Raw genomic sequence first — 22,773 nt, 5'->3', positions numbered from 1 at the left:
AGTATACTTCTTGTCCGACGTGGAGATCAGCGTGGATAGCTCGTGAAACACTTCCACATCACGCACCAACACTTCCGTCTCCTCACTGATTCGCGTGTTGGGAAAGATGGCCTGCAGCGACTCCAGAACGGGCAGCTGTGACAATAACAAGACAAGAGATTTAAGACGGATATATAAAGGTAGATTGGGACAGTGATTGATGGATATATAAAATAATGTGTCAACTCTATTATAAAGTATGTCAAGAATATCTCTCTATATTAGGGACCTGCATGGCTTAACTCTAGACATACGTAAAATGTAATGGACTCTTATTTAATTGAATTGAGTGAAGACGGAACCGAAACCCCAATGGCGCTATTCTTTTTCCCGTACGCACGATGAAACAAGAATTAAAATTTCAATTGGCATTTGAATGCATTCGACATTCGCATTCACTTTCTTTAGCTACTACTATCTTTTATTTTCCTCCTCTCTTCTCTGCCCCTTGGCAAAACAGTTGCTTTCCGCCCGCCCTGGGCTAGTTAATAAGAATGTGTTTCCCCAAAAAATTGACCAACTACAAAGCTTCCATACCAATATGAGAATATTTGTTCGCATGAGTTCTCTTGAGTAGCACGAGGCTAAGTCTTGTACTTTATCAACATACTCGTGTCCTTCAGTGAACAAAAAAAAAAAAAATAAATAAATAAATAAAAAACAAAGAGGATCGATTCGCGTTCTTCAATATATCTTAACTTCACTTGTATGTATAACATATATAGGTGTTCATTAAACATATATTTATATTATTAAGAATAGAATAGAATAGAATATATATACTTTATAGAGTCTACTACACCTTCTGTCTGTTACAAGTGTAAACTTTGACAAAACCATTAAAATAGAGATTCTGATTTTTTTTCTATGGAAAGGAAGACTATTGTGAATTATATTGAATACTTAACTCTTATGACTCAAAATGTAATTTAACAGATGTACAAACATAATAATAATAAAACTGATAAAAATAAACTAAAATCTATCTATAAACATATTTATTGCTTTTCTATGATCTTATGGCGAGATGCGTAAAGAGTTTGTTTTCAAAGTTTCCCCAATTTTGTTTCAATTTTGTCGTCATCATCATCATCATCTTCCACTGCTATGTATTAGTAGAGGACTGCACAGAGCAGCTATCAAAATTGAATCCGCGAAAGAGAGAGAGAGAGAGATAGACAAAAATAGTTGTTGCTGAACGTAGTTCCGGCTATTGATGAGTGTTGGCTCAGTGGGGCATTCGAACAGGGTTGTTACGATTGTTAGTGGAGGAAGAAAATATCGACTAACGATTCGAGATTCTCACGGACAGTACAGACATAAAGTTATAAAATTATAAAATTATAATATTAACAAATTTATTCAGCCACGACATAGAAATCTATTTCAGGCCGAATCGAACATGTTTTCACCTTGCGGTCGAAGTAATCAATATGGTCTTATATGTATGTATTGATAGATATATATGTGACAATTAGATCACAAGAACTACGTCTGGGCAAACAAATATATAATCAATACGGGCAAGCTTCGAATCTGTACGGGTTATATAAACCCGTTCCGCAGCGGGTTGAGAGAACATTCTGCAACTGAAATGCCAAAGTGCGATCTATGCCTAAATCAATTAGTACGCTTCCAACTTAATTTGAAACTAGTTTTCGATAGTAATTGGGGAAACACAGTGACTCGCTGAGTGTTTACCGATGGCGCGATGCTCTTCAGCTCTGCCAGCCGGATGAGCTTGTTCTGCTGCCGCTCGCCACGCCCCTTGGCGGACTCGATGTGATGCACGATGCGCCGCTCGTAGTGGAAGATGTCATCGGCAAACAGATCTGCCTCGCGCGACACAATGCCTGGAATGAGATGCACGTTGCATTAGGGATTGACTTCTCTGATGCTCTGATTATTTGAGTGCTTACCCATATTGATGGCAAAGTCGCGCAGGAGCAGCTTATAGCCGCGCACGACCTCCTCGTCGGCGTCCGGGCCGTAGAAGAACTTGTCCGGCAGTCCCACCTCGCCCTCGTCCAGGGTTATGACGTAGTCGTAGGGCACATTGTAGCTGTTCTCCACACTGACCCGATAGTAGGGAAAGATCCCGAACTTCGTTTGCAGTAATTTCAGGGCATTCTTGTACTCCCAGTTCTGCAATCGATTCGTTGCCGAAATCGCCTGCCAGCCACCTGAAAGCAATGGGAAGAGGAAGACAGTTATTAACATGCTGTAATCCAATATCCGGAGGAATGACCCCGCTACCCGCTCCCTCTGCCCCTCCTGCTGCGCCTCTACCGACGATGGCAACATCGAGCGGCGCTAATGAAATTCGACAAAAGCACCAAATATGAAATTTGGCACAACTTATGACAACTTCCACTCATACATATTAGAGCATTACGAGCTGCCTGTGTGTGAGAGTGTGTGTGTATATTTTTGGGTTTATAGCAATTAAAAGCGCTAAAATGTTTGACTGCAACGTCTTGGAAATTTCAGACCATCATGCAGTCGTAAAAAAAGTCCAAGTATCAGATTAATAAAAACAAATGAAAGCGCATTGTATAACAACAACATTTGTATGCTCTATCCAAGATAAGATCATCGCAAGATGTCAATCATGACAGGGTACTATCTGCTATGGCAGATCGTCAATCAGCCCAAGGCCTCAAGCAGGAGCATATTGACGGCGCTAGTTATCGCTAGCGATACCATTGCTTTTGACTGAGGAAAATCTTTGCCCTATACAAGATACTCAAGCATAAACCTGCTAACCTGATTCCAACGACCCTTCAACGATCATTTTTATTTTTTAATTTCTCTAATTGAGTTTGTATGTTGTAACTGTAAGTTAAATGGGTAATCAAGATAAATACTTTTTTAGTCAGATACCCTGTAGATCAAATAAAATAATATAAATGAATCACAATATGTCAAAAGAAATCAAGCATAGATGAGTGAACCTATGTACCGTTTTCCGGTTATAACGACGGCCTCTTGAGCGTCGGTATAATAAAATTCTAAATTATGTTGGTTCTATCGTTACAACCCAAAGAACTTTTTTTATCTAATATGTACATTATCTATAGCATGAATGCTTTATCGACTTTATATTTAGTATTTTTCCATTCAACTCTTATCAGAAGTCCGAAGTCATCAATTTCATTGACTCCGACAGAGACAGAGACAGAGTGGGAATCCGCCAGATCGATCCGATTGAATCAGTGGACAGCGTCAAGTGGCATCAGCCAGCTGATGGCGACATTGGATCAACTATTTGGGAGCGATTGTGTCAGCTGTGTTTGCAGCATTAATTAGCGCCTGCGAGGCGAAACGAGTGAAATAAAAGCCCAAAGCCTCATTCTCTAGGTCCGTGCTAGCCGGATTTGTGTGGTGTTATAGTTATATTTCATTTTAACAATTTATTGCAAATCAATGCGAGCAAATTAATTAACTTCAATTAAAGGCCAGCAGCGACACTCTCTATATAAACTGAGCGCTGTCTCCAGACAGGGCATCAATTCACCGCAGCTCCTCCAGCGCTCAGCTTCATTCAAATCCGACCGCGTCCACATTGTCCAACAGCATGAACAAATTTCTGGTAAGTCGATGGCAGATAAACTGGATAGGCGCAAGTAGACGCAAATGATCCAACGATCCGCAATCCATTTGCAGTTTTTGGCCTGCCTTGCAGTGCTCGGCTGCAGTCGCTGGGCAGCAGCGCGTCCTGATCTCAGTCGTCAGGCCTACCGCTACGACATTGGCCAGAACGACAACCTGGTGTCCGGCCCTGTGGTGACGACATCCACTTCGTACCAGCCGACTGCATCGGGCACCACCTACTACAACAACATACCCTCTGTGGGTCAGCTGGTGACGGGTGGGGTCAACTCCGGCTTCGTGCCCTCTGCTCAAGTGGGCGGCATTCAGTACACCAGCAGCAACGGCTACTCCAACGGCTACTCCAACGGCATCAGCACTGGCAGTGCCAATGGCAACGGCATCTACACCGGCGTGGTCAACGATCACATCGGTTTGACTGGCATCCGGCCAGGACCCGTCATCAACTACAAGGAGCAGGAGGCGTACATCAGCCACTTGGCCAACTTCCAGCCGCCCATCATCAGCAAGCACTTCTACCTGCACACCGCGCCCGAGGACCACGATGAGCAGCAGATCGTCCGCTATGTGAACGTGGGCAAGCCGCAGAAGAACTACCGCGTTGTCTTCATCAATGCGCCCGCATCCACCACCAGCAAGGCCAAGATCATTGCCAACGTGGCCCCAGTCGAGGAGAAGACCGCCATCTACGTGCTGTCCAAGAAATCGAACGCACTCGATGTCAGCGCCGAGGTGGTCACACAGCGCCCCGTCACCAACAAGCCCGAGGTTTACTTCATCAAGTACAAGACTCCGGCGGAGGCAGCGCATGCCCAGCAGACCATCCAGGGTAAGTGTAGTCTAGGCTGTGGGCAACGCGGGTTACTCTAATCAATCCATCTTCTACTTGCACTTCAGCCAACTACGATGCCTTGGGCGGCAGCTCCAGCCTCAGCGATGAAGGCATTGTGCCCACCTCCTCCGTCATCAACGCCCTGGGCGACAATGGCTCTTCCGGCGTGATCAGTGACGGCAGCGGCGGCGTCAACATCGTTGGCACTGGTGGCGTTCCCATTAGCGGTGTCGGTGTCGGCCTAGGCCCCTCCAACGATAACCTGCAGATCGGTATCAACGCTGGCGCCAATGGCAACCAAGTGGCGACCGGCTCATCGAATGTAGGCACCAGCATCCAGACCTCATATCTGCCCGCCAAGCCCATCAGATCCGTCAAGTACTAGACGTGCCATCTGCATCCCAACTATCCCAACCAAACATGCCCAATCAATCCGCCGGGCAGCTCCTCGATGGACGCTGCCTGGACCCAACACGCGCCCGACTCTTGATTCTGATTGAATAATCCATGGCGATTATTTGGCTAGAATACGCTAAGCTTGACTCTTGCGATATTCATTTTAGATACCTTTGCGACTGATGCAAAACAAATGAAAAACTATTTTTTTTCTCTATTTTTTTTTTAATAAAATTTAAGGATTTCTTTAAGCATTCAAAAAAAATGCAAAGGCTGGTAAAGTTTTTTTTTTTATTGGAATTGGTTTGAATGAAAGTGAAGAACATACAGTTGGGAGATTCCCGATCTAAGATCCGGGCATCAGCATTAATTATAAAAACTTAATATAATTAACAAATTACAGAAGCAGGTGACACACAAGACACCTGACGGCCTGCCTCACCTGCTTGATCTGGTCTCAACTATTTGGCAAGCTCTTCATAATTGTTGAAACTGCATCGAAAACTATAGAAAACCAACGGGGCGCCTAGCCCCTGCCGGAGATGGCGCGACCACCAACCAAAAGCCGATGGCAAATAAATTAGCGTCTTTATATAAAAAACAAAATATAAATAAATAAATAAATAATAATAAGAAAAAGAAGAGGAAGAGGAGGAAAAACAAAGCTGTATCACAAAGGGAAACGTAGAGCAAACGCGCTGCAAGGTCAACTCACAAATGCAACGCATTAAAATACCAGAAAGTATTACAAACTCTATATACATATATGGATATATCTATACATACATACAGACAAGACACACACACACACACACACACACACACACACGCACAGTGCGCTAACAAATTTATGATCAAATATATGGATTACATCGCTGGCAGATGCTACCTGGTATTCGGTATCAGCATCCATCTATATCTCCCCTATCTGAGCGCATCTGCATATTAATGCGTCGCGATCTTTGCATAAAGATAATCACACCTACTAAATAAAGCGATACGATCTGCGGCCAGCGCAGTCTGCGCTCGAACATTTGTCCCTCGGTTTTTACTGTCAGCGTTTATAAAAAGTTACATAAATTATTTCGCAGAGGCTTTGGCGTCTTTCGGATCTTTCGGTTCGGCTACGGCTTCGGCGACATCCAAAAAATAAACACATATACATATAAAAGAAGATATGAAATTATGGATATGGAATGCCTAATTGATAATTATCGTTTTGTTCGCTTTTGAGCCAGCGGAGCGCGAGCTGTTTATAACTAAATTAGTGGATCAGCCGCTAGATATCTGTCGCACTCTCAAGTTGATGCTCGACCATCAATCAATGCTCATCAATCATCAAGCACTCCATCAGCTGATCGAGCTCAGCTTTGCGACAAATTATGCAATATGATGAGCTCTTCTAGCGACCTCCACGGAGCCAGAGGTGAATGTGTCGCAGCAGCTTCTGCTTCTGCTTCTGCGTCAGCCTTTGATCTGCTTCTTTCCCTTCTATAGATTTCAGCACCCGCCAGTCGCCTGACTGACTCATCGGCCTATTGTTAACTGTTTACTGTTGATTGGTTTAGGAGGCCACCATCTACGGCAATCGCCAACACTAACAGCTGAAGAATAACATAATTGGACATTTGGCCAGCATCCGATCAGAGCTATGGAAAATCCATGACAAACAACGCTTTATATAGTCAATTATAAACGCATTTCGATTATTCAATTTGCCATAATATTTAGCTGGAGGTCAAGCCGAAGTCGATAGATAATATACATAGAATGTATAGTGTAGAAAGATAAAGATATACATATGTATATACATACAGATGAAGAATACAAATACGAAAAATATAATATGTAGATACAGATTGGCCTAAAGATCCAAATCGGGAAAAAGGTACAGGTACAGAGAGATACAGATAAAAATACAAATTGGAAACAAGTAAGAAGGCTCCAGTCGAGACTGCTCGACTAGGAGATACCCTGAACCCTCCAAGCTGATATTCTAATCAGTCTGGACTTCTTTTATGCACACATACATACACATGCACTTATAAGCACGTGCTCTGCTGACTGCGCAGTTAGCAGCGACTGCGCTTGGGCTGCGCTGCAATGTGGGCAATAATATGAGAATTTATTTGTTGAATAATTTCTTTTGTAGACATACGATCTTAATGAAACTTTCAGAGCGTAATCATATGGTTAAAATATGTGTACATTCCAAAGCACAAGTCTCTAGTACTTGAAAAGTACTAGTACTAGTACTTTTACAAATTGGGGGAGAAGGGGGCGTGGTATCCAAAATCTGCAAATTACAAAATCTTTGTATCCACTAACTTTATATACAACCCAAATATGAAGTCTCCAGGTCTAAAAGTGTTAAAATTATGCTGAAAAAACCAAGTCGATTTTTCGATTATTCTCGATAAAAAAGTTATCGGACGAGTTATCGAAAAAATAAAGCAAACTTGTACTGCCTATGGTATACACGAGTATGCATGCCAAATTTCAGCTCTCTAGCTCTTATATCTTCTGAGATTCTTTTGCTCATACGGACGGACGGACGGACGGACGGACGGACAGACGGACAGGGCTATATCGACTCAGCTCGTCGTGCTGATCAAGAATATATATACTTTATGGGGTCTGCGATGATTCCTTCTGCCTGTTACATACTTTTCACAAAACCATTATACCCTGATTTCCCATTTTCAATGGGTTCAGGGTATAAAAAGATACAGATATAGAGAGGCATATAGATGAAAATTGAGAAGATACGGAAACAGATAAGAACTAAAGAAGAGCTACCGATGAAGAAAGAGAAGAAAATGCAGATAAAGCGTACTGATCAAAGTCGATAAAAAGATACAAATGCAGATGGAGCTCAAGAAGGAAATACAAATATAGAAATACAGGAGAATCAAATTGAGAAATATGATGAAAATAGATGAAAATATACAGATACAGATAGAGATAGAGTTACAGAAAGATATACACATGAAGTACAAATATTGCTAGAGACAGAGATAGAGATATAAATACCGATAGATGGAAAAGTTGCCGATGTACATTTAGGTAAAAATCCAGATACAAATGGAGATAGAAAAACTTAGAGATAAGATTAGATGCAAAAAAAAGGACATGGGATACTTTTATATATACAAACATAGAAGGAAGTGTAAAAACCACTGCAGATTAGGGGTTGATTATCATAGGGCCCAGAGGGAACAACGCTCCAGGGCCTTCGTCAAAATCAAGTATATTAGTATATGATTTCTATAATAGATAGTTCATTTATATCGCTAGGATATTGATCTCTATGTTAAGCACATGGGCCCATGACATTAATATGATTGATCTGGCACTGTGTAAAATACCGATATACACTGCGCGTCATCAGGTTAGCGCCCCCCTTTACACTCAACCTCAAAGCTAAATAAAATCTAAACTATCAGAGCTCCATCTTTGAAATTTTTTCACATTATACTCCATTTATTTATCTTTAAAATACAAAAAGAATGGCTACTGTAACAATAAGGATTATTTTTAAATAATTTTTTTTTGCAAAATGTACAAAAAACATGTAACAAAAATTTGGTCATCAGATTAGCGCCCCCTGCGCTAAATTCAATTTATTTAAGTTAATGACCAAAAATAACACCGTATTTTAAGCTATTATTATTTTTAAGTAATATTAGTAGTGCGTAGTGCCGTTTTTTGTTTGAAATTACTTCAAAAATTCGATTAGGAGTGGAATTATAAAGTTGTTCAATAATATTCAAGGATATGGTTGGCCAAGCGTGTTCAATACCTTCGATTAACTCTGTCTTTGCACTATAATGCTTTCCGGACTCATATACTTCCTGACCAACCATCCCCAGACGTTTCCAATGATATTAAGGTCGAGTGAGTATGGTGGCCACTCCATGAGATCAATTTTTTGGCCCTGAATCCAGGACTTCAGGGATTTGGATTTGGATTTGGAGCATTATCATGCTGGGAAATCTAATGCCGGTTTTCAGACAGGTTATAGAAATGCGGAACAGCAGTTTTAAACACGGTGTTATAGTCCTATGCGTTCATGCGCGATGTCAAAAATTGTAAGCTACAAGCGCTGTAGTAAGATATTGCACCCTACATCAATGCCACACCACCCCCCCGCCGCAACGGCTTGGAAACCGTTCCAAATTATGTTCTTTTATGAGTAAGTCATGGATATAACAAATTTAGCCATCAGTTCCTTCCAAATTCAATTTTTCTCATCAGAAAAGCCAACATGCTGCCATTGGATAGACCACGTCATGTTCGCCCGGCCAAAATTAATGCGTATTTCTTTTCTCAGCATATCGACTGGTGTCTTTTTTTTACATTCTGTTTCTTTAAGTAATTAACTTTCTTAATTGCTCTTTGGACCGTTGATAAGCTCGTCTTAACACCGATTTTATCCCTAATCTTGGTGGTCGATTCATGGGAATTCGAAGCTTCCCGAACTAATGCTCTTCTATTTCCTTCTGAAATCGCTTGATTATTGCCGCTTATACAGTTTTTTCCATAGTTTTCCCTATTTGTAAGAAAATTGCCACTTAGTTTTCTGTTTTTTCCTGTTTTTTCAGCAATTTTTTGGTTGCATAGTCTAGATTCAAAGTATGCCTCAATCTTTGATTTTCAACCAAAGATAAAACTGTTTCTTTACCCATACTATAAATATATTGAATGCTTTGAGCTCCACAAAAAATTTGGTGAGTGTAATTGCCAAAATAAGCAAGATAATTACAATTGCATTTGGGGGCGCTAATCTGATGACGCAAAATAAGTGCACACATTTTTTGCGAAAATAGAAAAGAATAAAACATAAAACATAACGGGTTTTCACTCGCGCTTTTTTTTTTGGTATGAGAGACATCTCATATGATGATAATGAAATAAAAAAAAAACCAAGAAGTTGCGTGCAATAGGCAAAGAGAAAAACGTAAAAGAAAATGAGTGTAAGGGGGGGCGCTAACCTGATGACGCGAAGTGTATAAGATGTCCCCTTTCTTAGAGACAGCACAGGAAATTGATATTTATATACATTTATCTATATAGATATATGATATAGATATGGATACACACAGAGGGAGAGAGAGAGAGAGAGTATTTATGCCAGGTACTATACGAAGGGACTCCATTCTCTACCTACTCATATGAATTTTTCGTGCTTTAAACATTTCAATCAGATTCAAAATCAACTAGGTTCAGAGATATCAAGGCTTGATCTACTTTTTTTTGCCTTGTCTAGTTTATATAATATGATAGATACATATGTAAGATACATTCTATATATTATATATGCACAGATCGAGACACATTGCGTAGCACATTTGTGACATATTTGATGCCCATTTGGTTCGCATATTGATCGTATTCAATCAGATGGTCCGTCGCCATTCATATTGAGATGTATGAAACCATCTTTTAAGTGTTTCACATTTGCAAGTTAATCGATCAGCAATGTGATGGGCAGGCCAGCATTGCTCTGGGCCAAAGAAAAACCCAGCAAACTAGTTTCGCTAAACACATTTTGTTTTTTTTTTTTTTTTTGCCGATTGCTTTGGAGGCCTAGAGTCAAAGACTGATGCCGTTCAGGTGCCGTTTAATTAGATGCAAACGGCGGCCAGCAAAGCCTACAGAAACTGGCAAAAAAAAACTAAACTTTCTGTATATCCATGGGTCTATTAATAATCTACTCAGCTGTGAGGCCAGCGCAGCGCGCAGTCAAGTTCAATGCCTAAGCTGCCAAAATTATATAGAGATAGAAACAGATACATATGCTAGATGCTACATATATACACATATATATTTATATATGTTTATATATGTTATTCGAGACGAGACGAGTGGCTATTGTTATACGAGATATATGAGCTCTATTCAAAATGTGAACCATGGCTACGCAGCGCATATCAGAATCAGCCACGCCCCACTGCCTGTGGCTGACTCAACATGCAGTTGAGAGATTTGAATACATTTTTGGTAGCATTCGCTGCTCGAGCCTATCTTGAAAGCGAGCCAACTCTGTGGACATGTTCAAATTGTTATTGCCATGTGCCAAGCTAAGCAGCCGACAAGCAGCTCGACTGCCGCTGCCCCTGCTGATGCTTTTACTGATGCTGATGTTGCTGATGATGCTGATTATGCTGATTTACATAAATTACAACAACAAGCTGGTAACTGATGGCGCCGACAGCGCAGCCAGCGGCCACAGCCGATCTGGAAAGCAGCGCATATAAGCCAAGTGGAGCGACCAGAAATGCAACCATTGCCCTCAAGCAATCCAAAGCAAAACGTGCTCAAACGAACGCGACGCGATAGCGACAACCAAGCTAGCAAGCATTCAAGGATTACCACAAGGATAACTCACAGAAACTCACCAAAACGAACCCAATTCGAAAATGCGTTCCACATCAGCTCAGTTAGTGTTCGGCTGCGTCGCCGCTCTGCTGGCCCTGGCCGAGGCACGTCCTCAGTACGGCTACGAGCAGCCGCAGACTAGCGATCTCTTTGTGGGCGGCATTGGCCTGTCGGGCCTCCCGAACCCCGGGGGACAACTGGTGCTGCCCAGCCCGGTGGGCCAGCTGCAGCAGGTACATCGAGGCGGCGACAAGTACCTGCCGCCAGCTAGCACCACGCCGGCGCCCATCATCAACAAGAAGTTCTATCTGGTGTCGGCGCCCGAGGAGCGCGGCAACGAGAACAAGGTGAAGCATCTGGTGCTCGGCAGGCCGCAGAAGAACTATCGCGTGGTGTTCATCAAGGCGCCAGCTGGCGACAATGGCAACGTTAAGTACTCGGCCGAGTTCGCGCCGCAGGAGGAGAAGACCGTCATCTATGTGCTGAGCAAGAAGGGCAACGACTTGGATGCCAACGATATTGCGACACCAGCGCCGACGCAGCCCAGCAAGCCGGAGGTGTTCTTCATCAAGTACAAGACCGAGGACGAGGCCAACCAAGCCCAGAAGGAGATCCAGGGACAGTACGACAAGCTGGGCGGCACCAACGAGTTCCAGGAGGACAACAACGCCCCGATCACCTCCGTCATCGGCAGCCTCGACAGCCTCAATCCCGATGGCAGCTACAACTACCGCCAGATCAATCGCCCCAGCACTAATCCCTCTTCCCAGTATCTGCCCAGTGCCCTGAAGCGATAAGCGCCCGCACTCCACACCACCACGCCACGCCCTCTATCCCCAAACCCAATCCCCGCCCACGCACGCACACAAACTTCAGTCCTTCTAATAGCTTGTTATGTGTTGTTTAGTTTTAAGCACATTGTTTCCTTCGACCACATATATTTTTTTTTTGTTTTTTGTTTTTGTTATTGTTTAAAAAAATAAATAAATAAAATGTATATATAAAGAAGTACGCAACGTTTTTTCAAGAGACACTTCTTTGGGGTAAGGTCGCGTAGTTTCCGCGCTATAAAATGCCATTTAAAAAATTAATAAAAATGCCATAAATAAATTGAAATGTTGCTCAAATCATGCCAAGCGGCTAATAAAGGTCCGAAGCGGCCAAAAAGCAAAATGCTCAAATGCAAATCAACAATTCAACGTCCAAAAAACAATTCGACAGCCAACAAAGCGGCCCGGCGCCCAAACTACCTCAATATTAGCCTAAATGAAGTGAGAAATCAAAATAAGCACATCAAAGTTAATTATAATTGAATCAAACAGCGCATCTTTTACTTCGAGCGATCGTTAAACTGACGCCCCATGACAAAATATGACGTCGATCTTAATGCTGCGACGCAGGCCAAATGCATAAATATGCATGAGCTCAACCAGAGAGAGAGAGGGAGAGATGGAGAGCGAGTGAGGGAGAGAGAATACATTGGAACATTATTTTCTTATCAGATGGATAGATTAAGAGCTCCATTAACCGCTGAATGTGGCCTAATTGAGTGCAGCTTGAATACAAATCTTGGCTCAAATCAGCTGAACCACATTAAACGATGATCGTAACATTAGCGATTGTAGCCAGACTAATGATATTTTGTTATTGTCTGATATGAATGGAGATAGATCAATGGCTACATAAATGTTGACATCACAAGCCATATGTAGGTCAGATCGCGCATAGTAGCTGCTGTCAGCAGTTGACATGCAGTTAAATCAACTCTGGAATTTGCATTTTAATTTATTATATATATTTTTTTGTTTTGTTTTTAATAAGCGTCGAGTCCATCAAATACAATTGATGTATCTCAACTTAACAATAATGCAATGTAGGACTCAGGATTGACAATCTGCAGTATTGATTGTCATATAAGTATGTATATTATAATAATAATAGATATTAAGCTAGAGTTGAGATCTTAAGTACTCCATCAGGGATGTCTTTCCGTAGAGTTGCAGAATTTTTACTGGACAGGCCTTGTTCCGATATTCCATTATAGACAGACTTCCACCAGAGCAATGCATTACGTGCATCAAGGTTTCAGCTGTCCCTTCTGAGCTGCTCGCACTTTCCTTAGCCATCGATTGAGCCCATTTAGCCATTGCCTAGTTAGTAATCTACTAGTTTGGCGGGATCTACTATCAAGTGAGCTATTGGGTCCTTCATCCTCAAGAGACCTTCCAGTCTGAAGATCGAAATTGCTGGAACTTTGCAAATTTTGCAAATCAATTTTGACATTGGCGTTGGGTTAACAGAGCTCCTACATAAAACATCACATCATTTTCGCCTCACTTGAGTGTGTAAACACTTTCGATAGTAAAACACTAAAATATTTGGCTTATATGCTGCTTTCAACCTTCCATCCACCAAAGCAAGACTATTTCGCAAGCCCCAACAAAGTTTTTACAAACATGCCTTACTATATCAGTTATTTAAATAAGTAACGGTAAAGCGATTAACTAAAAAAAAATCAGATCATCTGCTGTCATCAAACGAAATCACTGAGTGATCGATGCAAAACTTCATACCATCAAAGAGTATTGCGATTTATATATTTTTACATTTAAATAACTCGTGCTCTAATACTTATATAATACATATATAAATTGTAATATATATTTTTAGTTAACAGAAAAGTCTCTTCAATTTCCATTCGGCATGTCAAATGTTCAGTCTCTGCTTCTTGTTTCTGAAATTTGAATGACTTATTATTATTGATTATTCAAATCTTGAGATACTCTCATTTATGGCAAGTCCAAATCTGTATCGTTTCATTAGGTCGAAGGCGGCAAGCGAGCAGCCCTTGAGCAACCTTCGTACAAGATCATTTACATCTTTATCAGTGATTTCTGATTTCTGGCGGCTTTGGCTTTGGGCAGAGGCAATTTTTCTTAATAAATCAAGTCATAAATCAAATTAGCTGTACCATTTTGCCAAATGCGACATGAAAGTGTGGGAATTACGCGTCAATTTATGCAAATCGATGCGCATCGAGGCCTGAATCGAAGCCGAAATCAAAATTGATGTCAAGCCAGCCAACTCGTCGTATTCTCACACAAATATAACAAATAAGAGAAACATATCGCTGTTGATATTTTAATTGTCTCGACTTGTTGACAACAACGCGAGCGAAACCAAAATGAATTAATCTACTAATCAGCTGCGAGGCTGCGAAACGCACAAAAAATTCAAAATAAAAAGAAAACTTTGAAATGTTGAACAAATGCAAAGGCTGTGAAGCGCAGATTAGATCACACCAGCTGCCCATTAGTCAAAAAATGGAGAAGCAACAGAAGAAGAAGAAGAAGCAATGTGGGGGCGTTGAATGATGCCGCATAAACTGTGGACAATGGCCAAACAAGATGTTTATGCGCGCAGCGATAAAAGATAAATGAGCCAAAACTATGATCTCTGAAATTTATGATAAAGACATACATATACATATACATATGTATATTTATGAAATGTAAAAATTTGTATATGTGTATTACAAAATGCAGCGGAAATATATGTATTCTATGCCAATCGCAACTCAAATACAAATGTGCAAATCTTACGAAAATAATCTCTAGATCTTGGCAGTCAAATGTTGTAACAATTTCGCTTTTAACGGCTCCTTTGTTTTCACTAATTTGCAACAAGTTCGTTGCCAAAGTCTTTGGCTAATTGGGCCCCGAATTGTGTGCAAAAAACACTTCAAGATTCTGCCCAATATATATATATACGGCTTGTGGCCACCCACTGCCACACACATTTCGGGGCATCATCCGCTAGCAACATGTTGGGCTTTGTCATCTTTCTCGTTTCGCTGGAGCTCTTTGGCCACTGCCAGGCCCTGCCGATGCGCTCCTATTTGCCACCGGCGGCTGGGGAGAGTCCTACGACGTCAGCGCCGCTAATTACCAAGCAGTTCTACAGCATCGTGGCAGCCGAGGACCCGGAGGAGCTGCAGCCACGCACCAAGCACCTGCTGATCGGACGTGCCACGCGCAACTATCGCGTCATCTTCATCCGCGCGCCCAATACCCAGAACGAGGCTCTCAAGTACACGGCCGAGCTGGCGCCCCAGGAGGAGCGCACGGTCATCTATGTGCTGAGTCGCAAGCAGCCGGAGCTGGAGGCCCAAGATATAGAGCCACCAAAGCCGCAGCTGCAGTCCCTGACCAAGCCCGACGTCTTCTTCATCAGATACAAGACCAACGAGGAGGCAGCCGCTGCCCAGCGTGAGATACAGACGCAGTACGACGTGCTGGGCGGCAACTCGGAGCATGCAGCGCCCTACGTGGCGCCAGTGCAGTCTGTGATTGGCGCCCTGGAGCCCCCAAAGTCACCAACAGATGCAGTCAAAGCGGCTCAGTTGGGCTACGACTATCAGCGACCGACAAAGAGTTTTCATTAAAGCGCATAAGCGTGTGCATATGAGTGTGAGTGTGCGTGCGTGTATGCATGTGAGTGTGGTGCTGCAGGCGATTGGGTGGTGTCAATTTAACGATCGTCCCATGCGCACCACTAAGTGTCTTATTAACATTGCCGGGTAGCAGCATTTGCATAAAAGTGATAAGCGTTAAATATATAGACAATGCCGATACAAATAAAATCCCCACTCATCCAATAACAACAACAACAACAAACAAGACGTCATAAAAAAATCGCGAACGCGTAAATTAAAATGTTCAACTCAACAGCCGCAAAGTGTTTTATTTTTGTAGATTTCGCATACTTTTTGCAAACTTTTATAGTTTATGTGTGTATTTTTTTTTTTTTTTTTGTGTTTTTATTTTAAATTTTATATATAAAAAAGTGTTTTTTTCTTGTCTGTTTTTTTTTTCCTTTTTGCCAAAGTGCTATGACCCTGTGCCAAACGAGGCGGCTTTGGGCAATGCGAAGCATATGCACAACAGGAAGAACAAGAAATGCACAGATATTTCTGAACAAACAACTAATTTGTATTTTAAGTATTAAATTGTTGACAGTGTAATTTTGAATATTGTATAAATATCATATTAAAAATATAAAACCTAAATAAACTATTCATTATTTTTATTTATTTGTATCTATTTAAAGGAAGACTAAGACGTCTGTATATGTGTGTGTGCGTGTGTGTGCTTGGCTGGTGCCAGATATACGACTATGTATGTTTTCATAGTTCATTTCTCTCTGCTGCCCCTGCCTCTGCTCGTATTTACATTAATTATCATGAAGATGTTGATAGAGGGCATTCGCGGTTCGTCGAGGATCGCCAAACCACGAATTTCAGTTTGATTTACATAAATTTTGCAAATAGTTAAATTCAGAAAAAAAGAAGAAAAGATAGGAAAAAAGAGACATCAATGCATCTTCTTTATTTTGGTGGCTGATTCGCAAAGCAGCTCGTGTAGATTTATTTGCATTTGCATTTAATTAATGGGATTGTGGAAGCGGCGGCCATATCTGGACATCAACTAGACGACCTTTTTGTGATTGGCAGCCGAACCGAACCGCACAAGACGGCAGCTATTAATCTTCAAATATGCATAAGAAACTTAAAACAAAATCAAAAAAGAGAAAAAAAAAAAAACAACATAAAAAGTGTATACATATATACAAAAGAAGAAACAATAGAGGAAAAGTTATGCAATCCATATTCCAAGGCCAATGCGTTAATTGGCTTGACGTAAAAAGTTTGTGTTCTAAGTCATTCGTTTTGGGCTGAAGCACACTCACACCGATACACACACACACGCACACAGTGCAGTGGCAAATGCCGTACTATGGACTTAATTGATATAGATTCGAACATCTGAAAATACTACCGTCTGGCTAATAACTATTTTTTTTTTGTGGGCTGCGGCTGCTGAATTCAATCGGCTTATTTCAAGGTGGCTACCGCGCATAAATCATAACATTTTAGCCATATAAAATGTGGTCTTAAGTAACTGCCAGATCGGCCGCGCGAGCCGACAAACCGACAAAGCTCGCCCCAAAGCGCATTCAAATTATGCCAATTATAATGAAATTTTTCAATAATAAATATATAAATAAATAAATACAAAAAACAAAAATAATAAGATGACAACGACAGCGACAACGACGACGTTTGGAATTTCTGCTTTTAGTCGCAGTTCAAGTATACAAATGACACAATATAATCGAGCCATCTTTTCGTTGCATACCGCCACCAGCCACCAACCACTAACCACCAGCCACTAGCCACTAGCCACCAGCCTAGTCTTATCAAATGAAAATGGAAATGCTTCAGTTAACAAACATAGCCATAGACCGGCCTATTTGCCAACAGCCCAGACAAGCCTGACCAGTGTGGCGTCTTCATTGAAATACATTGAGCTGGGTCGATCGGGCCAGAAAGATCTGGCATTTGCTCAGCTGCACCATTTACGCTCATTTAAGCCTAATTAATTTTTTGTATTTTTCAAAATACTTGTACTACGGTGCAAACAAAATTTCAACAAAATATATTGAAACGATTACTAGAATTATTATATTTTAAATCTGCAATAATTCTAAATTCTGCTCTTTGCATTGATTTGATTTAGGGCGGTAAAACGATCTTTGCTGCGAATTTCAAAACGAAAAATTTGTTTACCCAAAATATTTTTTTTTACTCAAAACAAACATAAAATTTAAATTAAACTTCTAAATTACAACAAAAACTAAAAATTCTTCACGAGAAGAAAAATTCTTCCGATCGAAATCAACAAACTTAAACTTTAAGTTAACTTTTGTAGCTTTCATCGCTTCAATCTGCATATTATATTCTCGTAATCCAACATTGCAGCAATTTCATTTTCGATAGTGAGAATTGAAAGATTTGGTTGATTCGAAGTAAGTTTTAAACAAGTCAAGTTAGGTGAATTATCTTTTGCAGGAAGTAACTGAAACAGGTATAGTTAGTTATATTTGCAAAGCTGTTGCTAATAACATGTAAGGTTCTTCTAGTTTTAATTCTCTCGACAATGCTCAGATCCCACTTGTTGCATTTTTATACCCTGAACCCATTGAAAATGGGAAATCAGGGTATAATGGTTTTGTTGAAATGTATGTAACAGGCAGAAGGAGGCAGACCCCACAAGGTATATATATTCTTGATCAGGGTGACGAGCTGAGCCGATTTAACCCTGCCCGTCTGTCTGTCTGTCTGTCCGTCTGTCCATATGTTTTAACGCGTCGATTTCAGACAATATAAGAGTTAAGACTTGTTCTTAATAATTATAATTATATCGTACCCATTTTATGTATCTGTATTTAAAAGGTAGCTAGTTATGTGCTCCGATTTAAGCATATAACTCGTAAGCTACAAAGAGTATGCTGTAGGTAGTTCAATTTTATCAAGTTTAGTTTTTATCGATAACTTTGTTATCGATAAATATCAATATATGTGGTAATTGAAAGACCCATTAAAGCAGAGACATAATAAGGTGTGTAGATTTCCTGTATACTTAATACAAAAATTGTCAAATTATATGATATGATGATGAATATCTTCAAGCCTTAATTACAAATGCTATATATGTACTTCAAAAGTTCTCAGCATTACTTCAAATCCCTGTCTAGACATACTAATTGAATACTTTAAGAGGGGGCGTCTTTATTTTTAGACTTTTCATTCTGAATCTTGTACACATTTAGACACATCATTCAATATACATCATTAAAAAAATCATCATCATCAAACTTTGGCCCATTCAGGCAGTCTAGAATCTACGTAATTATGCTTTAGCCAACGAATTTCTACGAATTTCGAGCTCTCGCTTGGGGGCTAACACATAATTAAATACTTAGTACGTCAAACAAGTATCCCATTGCGGAAGCTTGGTCTCTCTATAGTCTCTAAGAAAAATCCCAATAAATTTGTTTAGATGGAAAAAAAGTTGTATAGCAGCCAGAGAACTTGTTGTGTTGAACATTTCGAACATGGACAGTAGACAAATTGCGTTCATTAATAACATTATCAGAAGAGAATCAAAGGACGCCCAGCCGAGAGTGTGCACGATTATCAGATACCCTGTAAGAATCGACTCCGATCCCATTTGAATTGCAATTAGTATGATTTACTCTACCCATTTCAGACATTGATCTGGCTTGGCTTAATTAATTTAACCCCCACATGAGAATATAATGATACAATTGATGGGCTTTCAGTCATTAGCTGTGAGTAGACGTCACCAGATGAGCTCGAGCTCGACGCATAAATTAATTCACGAATCGATCATTTCGTGATCTCAAGGAATTCACAGTTGGCTGCAAAGACAAAAATGCAACGGAAATTAACGAGTGATTCTTTTTTTCCGATTATTTATCAATGTATTTGCTTAAGCTTATGGTGATGCGTTGTCAATAGTCGCTGAAGAGTTGCAAACTGATCACTTGAAGCATTGATTTATGGCCGCCAAGATTAGTAGCAACAACAACGACAACAACAGCTATCAGACAACAGGTCACATTAAAGGAAGCAAGAGGAGAACAGCGTCGCGCTAGAGAGCGAGCAAGAGAGCGTCAAATCAAATGTCAGAGGTATGTTCGCATAGCCAAATAATTGAGCAATTAATTAGCTACCATCATATAGAAGAAGAAACAAGAAGCAACAACAATAACAATAGAAACAGCAGAAGAAATATGAATTCATATTGAATATTGAGTATATTGATTAGGGAATCGCTTCGGGGCCCAAATGTGCGACTATAAAAACCCAAACGGCGGCGAGGAGCGGCATCAGTTAATCAACTGAAGCTTCTGAAGCCTAACCAAATCTGAATCCAGCATGCGTCTATTTGTGGTAAGGCTTAATGGATAACACATAAGGATTACACACCTACACACCCGTCTCTCTCACACTCACTGACACCGACTACATCTCCCTCTCTCCCTCTCTCACACGCTCGCTTTGCAGACACTGTGCACGCTCTGCGCCCTGGCTCAAGCCAAACCTCAGGGCTACAACTATAGCAGCGGCGTCTCTGGAACTCTGACCACGACGGGCGGTGGGGGACACGGCTCCAGTTTTCTGAGCGCACCGAGCACCACTCAGAGTGTGTCTACCTATGGACCACTGGGAGCATTCCATGGCGCCGGCGTTGGCTCATTGCTGAGCAGCGCCAGCTCCGGCTCCAGTTCCGCATACGGCTCTGGATCCGGTTCTGGTTCTGGTTCTGGTTCCGGTTCCGGTTCCGGTTCGGGTTTTGGCCGCAACACTTACACCCAGGGCAGCGGCATTACAAGTGGTGGACCCTCCTCCTCTGGCCTTGTCAGTGGCGGCTTTGGCAATAGTGCCACAAGCAACTTTGCCGGCTTCGGTCAAACGCCCAATATTGGCTTTGGAGGATTGGCTGGTTATCAGGCGCCCAGCTATCAGCAGCAGCAGCAGGCGGACCAACAGGTGGCCTTCGAGGCGCCCATTGTGCACAAACAGTTCATTACGATCGCAGCTCCCGAGGAGCACGAGAATCTGGAGCGCGTCAAGCACCTGGTGATTGGCCGTCCGCAGAAGAACTATCGCGTCATCTTCATTAAGGCGCCATCGTCGAGCAGCGCCAATGTCAAGCTGTCGGCCGAGTACGCGCCCAAGGAAGAGAAGACCGTCATCTATGTGCTCAGCAAGAAGGACTCGACGCTGGAGGTCAACGACATCGCCACACCGGCGCCCACGATTCCCAGCAAGCCAGAGGTCTTCTTCATCAAGTACAAGACCGACGCCGAGGCTTCCCATGCCCAGCAACAGATTCAGGGTAAGTCCAATCCGATAAGCATCTCCCAATCTCCGACTCTCACACACACTCTCTCACGCCACAGCCGAGTACGATCGCATCGAGGGCACCTCGGAGCACACCGATGGGGGCGTGGCACCTGCCCAGTCTGTCGTTGGCATCCTCGACGCTGGCAGCAGTGGCGTCAGCTTCTCAGCCGGTGGCCTTGCCTCCGCTGGCAGCCAGAATTTCATCAGCACCAGCAGCGGCGCTGGCAGCCTGGGTCATGCCAGCGGACAGGCCGTTATCACCAGCACCGGCGGCGGCAGCAGCAGCAGCACCACCACCACCAACCTGGGCAAGGGCAGCCAGAGCTCGACATATCTGCCGCCTAGCCACTAGAGGAGCTACAGCAGCAGCTAACAAATTTTTTTTTCTACACTAGTTGCAATAATCTAATCTAATCTTTTTTTTTTTTTTGCGCTTCCTAATAAAACTGCTCTCTGATTCTAAAATATCGCTAAATCAATCAGCTTTAACTTCAATTCCAGCAAAAGCTAAAAATTTCCTTCGGCTCCTTCTAAGAGCATTTCACGTTCTCGTCGTTTTGGGCAACTCACCCACAGATTTGATGGCCTGCTTGAGCAATAGATCCGATTGACTCTTGTCCAGGGCATCGATGTCGCGGCAGTTGCGATAGAGACTGCTGATGGTTGACTCCACGGCGTAGGCTCGCTCAGCGACATTGGGCAGCATGGATATGAAGCGGTTCAGTTCGTTGAGTTCTGCATGAAACGAAGGAGTTTAATCAATTGGCTCGGAATGACTGCAGCACAGCTCTTACCCTGATACTCATTGTAAGTCTTGTAGTTCCACTCGCCGCGCTTGATCACATAGTAGTCCCCATTGGCGTATTCGTCGGCGAAGTTGCCGCACGCCCAGTCGTAAGTCTCGTGGCAGGCACTCTTCGTCGTGTTCGCCCAGAGCAGCAGCTGCCGGCTGCTCTCGACGCACTCGCGCTGCAGGCAGAGCGGCGCACGCAAATGGAACGGCACCTCTGGCCAGAACGCCAGCAGCATGATGATAATCACGAGCAGCAGCGCGCACAGGCAGGCGGTGGCCACGTAGAGGATGCGGCGCTTGCGCGACAGGCTCATCAGTGCATCGAAGGAGCGCCGTCCTGGAAGCAGCAGGGCTATACATATATCCAGCAATATGAACCGCAGCATGCAATGATGATATGTGCAGAAAATATGATTATGATCACGATGATGAATGTTGTGCTATGTATTTAGGTTTATGGTCCCTCAATAAGTTCTCCTCAAGAAATTCAAAGTTTATTGCTTAGATTTCTTACAAAGTCAAACAAAAGCCTATCTTTCTTCTACAGTGTTATCAAGAAATAATGTCACTTTAAGATTATACATTGTTGTACTCGAGTTCCATTCAAAATTCCAAAAATTAAAATAATTCAGTTTATTTTTGTTATCTCCACATTGAAGTATCTGAAGTACAATGCCCTGGAAGCATTTTTTGTAGAAATTATAGTAAGAGTCGACTTCGTAATACTCATTCACTGTAAAAGTCTAGGTCTGTCTAGAAGCCTTAGAATAACCAATAGGCATTGTATATTCATTCTAATTTTTGTATCCTCGGATTTCACAGATATTATATACTTGACGTTTCATGCATCTAGATAATTAATGGATAGACGGTCGGACAATATAAGTATAAAGGAAAATATCTCTTACATCTTCTGAGTTCGATACAGACGTTCATACATACGGA

General features: G+C 41.9%; 5 protein-coding genes across 9 annotated transcripts in view; 4 read left to right on the top strand and 1 right to left on the bottom strand.

The window, feature by feature from the left end:
* goe (endothelin converting enzyme 1) overlaps nt 1-22,773 on the bottom strand; it is a 35,025-nt gene that overhangs the window by 2,132 nt on the left and 10,120 nt on the right. For 4 of the 5 annotated variants that reach the window (XM_089475466.1, XM_089475465.1, XM_089475464.1 and 1 more), the window contains 5 exons: nt 21,830-22,180; nt 21,606-21,770; nt 1,959-2,222; nt 1,741-1,892; nt 8-135 (listed from right to left, as the gene is read on the bottom strand). In XM_089475466.1, coding sequence (XP_089331592.1) covers nt 8-135; nt 1,741-1,892; nt 1,959-2,222; nt 21,606-21,770; nt 21,830-22,180 — 1,060 coding nt within the window. The remainder of the gene's footprint in view (nt 1-7; nt 136-1,740; nt 1,893-1,958; nt 2,223-21,605; nt 21,771-21,829; nt 22,181-22,773) is intronic. The other variant, XM_089475467.1, reaches the window with a different exon arrangement.
* TwdlX (TweedleX) lies at nt 3,475-5,105 on the top strand. Its single transcript, XM_089475468.1, has 3 exons — nt 3,475-3,631; nt 3,706-4,480; nt 4,549-5,105. The coding sequence occupies exons 1-3, from the start codon at nt 3,617-3,619 to the stop codon at nt 4,866-4,868; spliced, it is 1,110 nt and encodes a 369-aa protein (XP_089331594.1). The 5' UTR covers nt 3,475-3,616; the 3' UTR covers nt 4,869-5,105.
* Nucleotides 11,161-12,271, top strand: TwdlY (TweedleY). The gene has a single exon (XM_018013898.2). It carries the CDS (start codon nt 11,302-11,304, stop codon nt 12,055-12,057), a length of 756 nt encoding a protein of 251 aa, XP_017869387.1. The 5' UTR covers nt 11,161-11,301; the 3' UTR covers nt 12,058-12,271.
* TwdlZ (TweedleZ) lies at nt 14,756-15,704 on the top strand. The gene has a single exon (XM_018013897.2). It carries the CDS (start codon nt 15,084-15,086, stop codon nt 15,702-15,704), a length of 621 nt encoding a protein of 206 aa, XP_017869386.1. The 5' UTR covers nt 14,756-15,083.
* Twdlalpha (Tweedlealpha) lies at nt 20,022-21,562 on the top strand. Its single transcript, XM_018013896.2, has 3 exons — nt 20,022-20,078; nt 20,193-21,027; nt 21,092-21,562. The coding sequence occupies exons 1-3, from the start codon at nt 20,064-20,066 to the stop codon at nt 21,385-21,387; spliced, it is 1,146 nt and encodes a 381-aa protein (XP_017869385.1). The 5' UTR covers nt 20,022-20,063; the 3' UTR covers nt 21,388-21,562.

The sequence above is a fragment of the Drosophila arizonae genome, chromosome X (genome assembly GCF_054131065.1).
Source record: "Drosophila arizonae isolate 15081-1271.41 chromosome X, UAZ_ARI_1.0, whole genome shotgun sequence".
Classification (NCBI taxonomy): Eukaryota; Metazoa; Arthropoda; class Insecta; order Diptera; family Drosophilidae; genus Drosophila; species Drosophila arizonae.
Note: the sequence above shows the minus strand (reverse complement) of the source record. Positions and strands in the feature narration are given on the sequence as shown.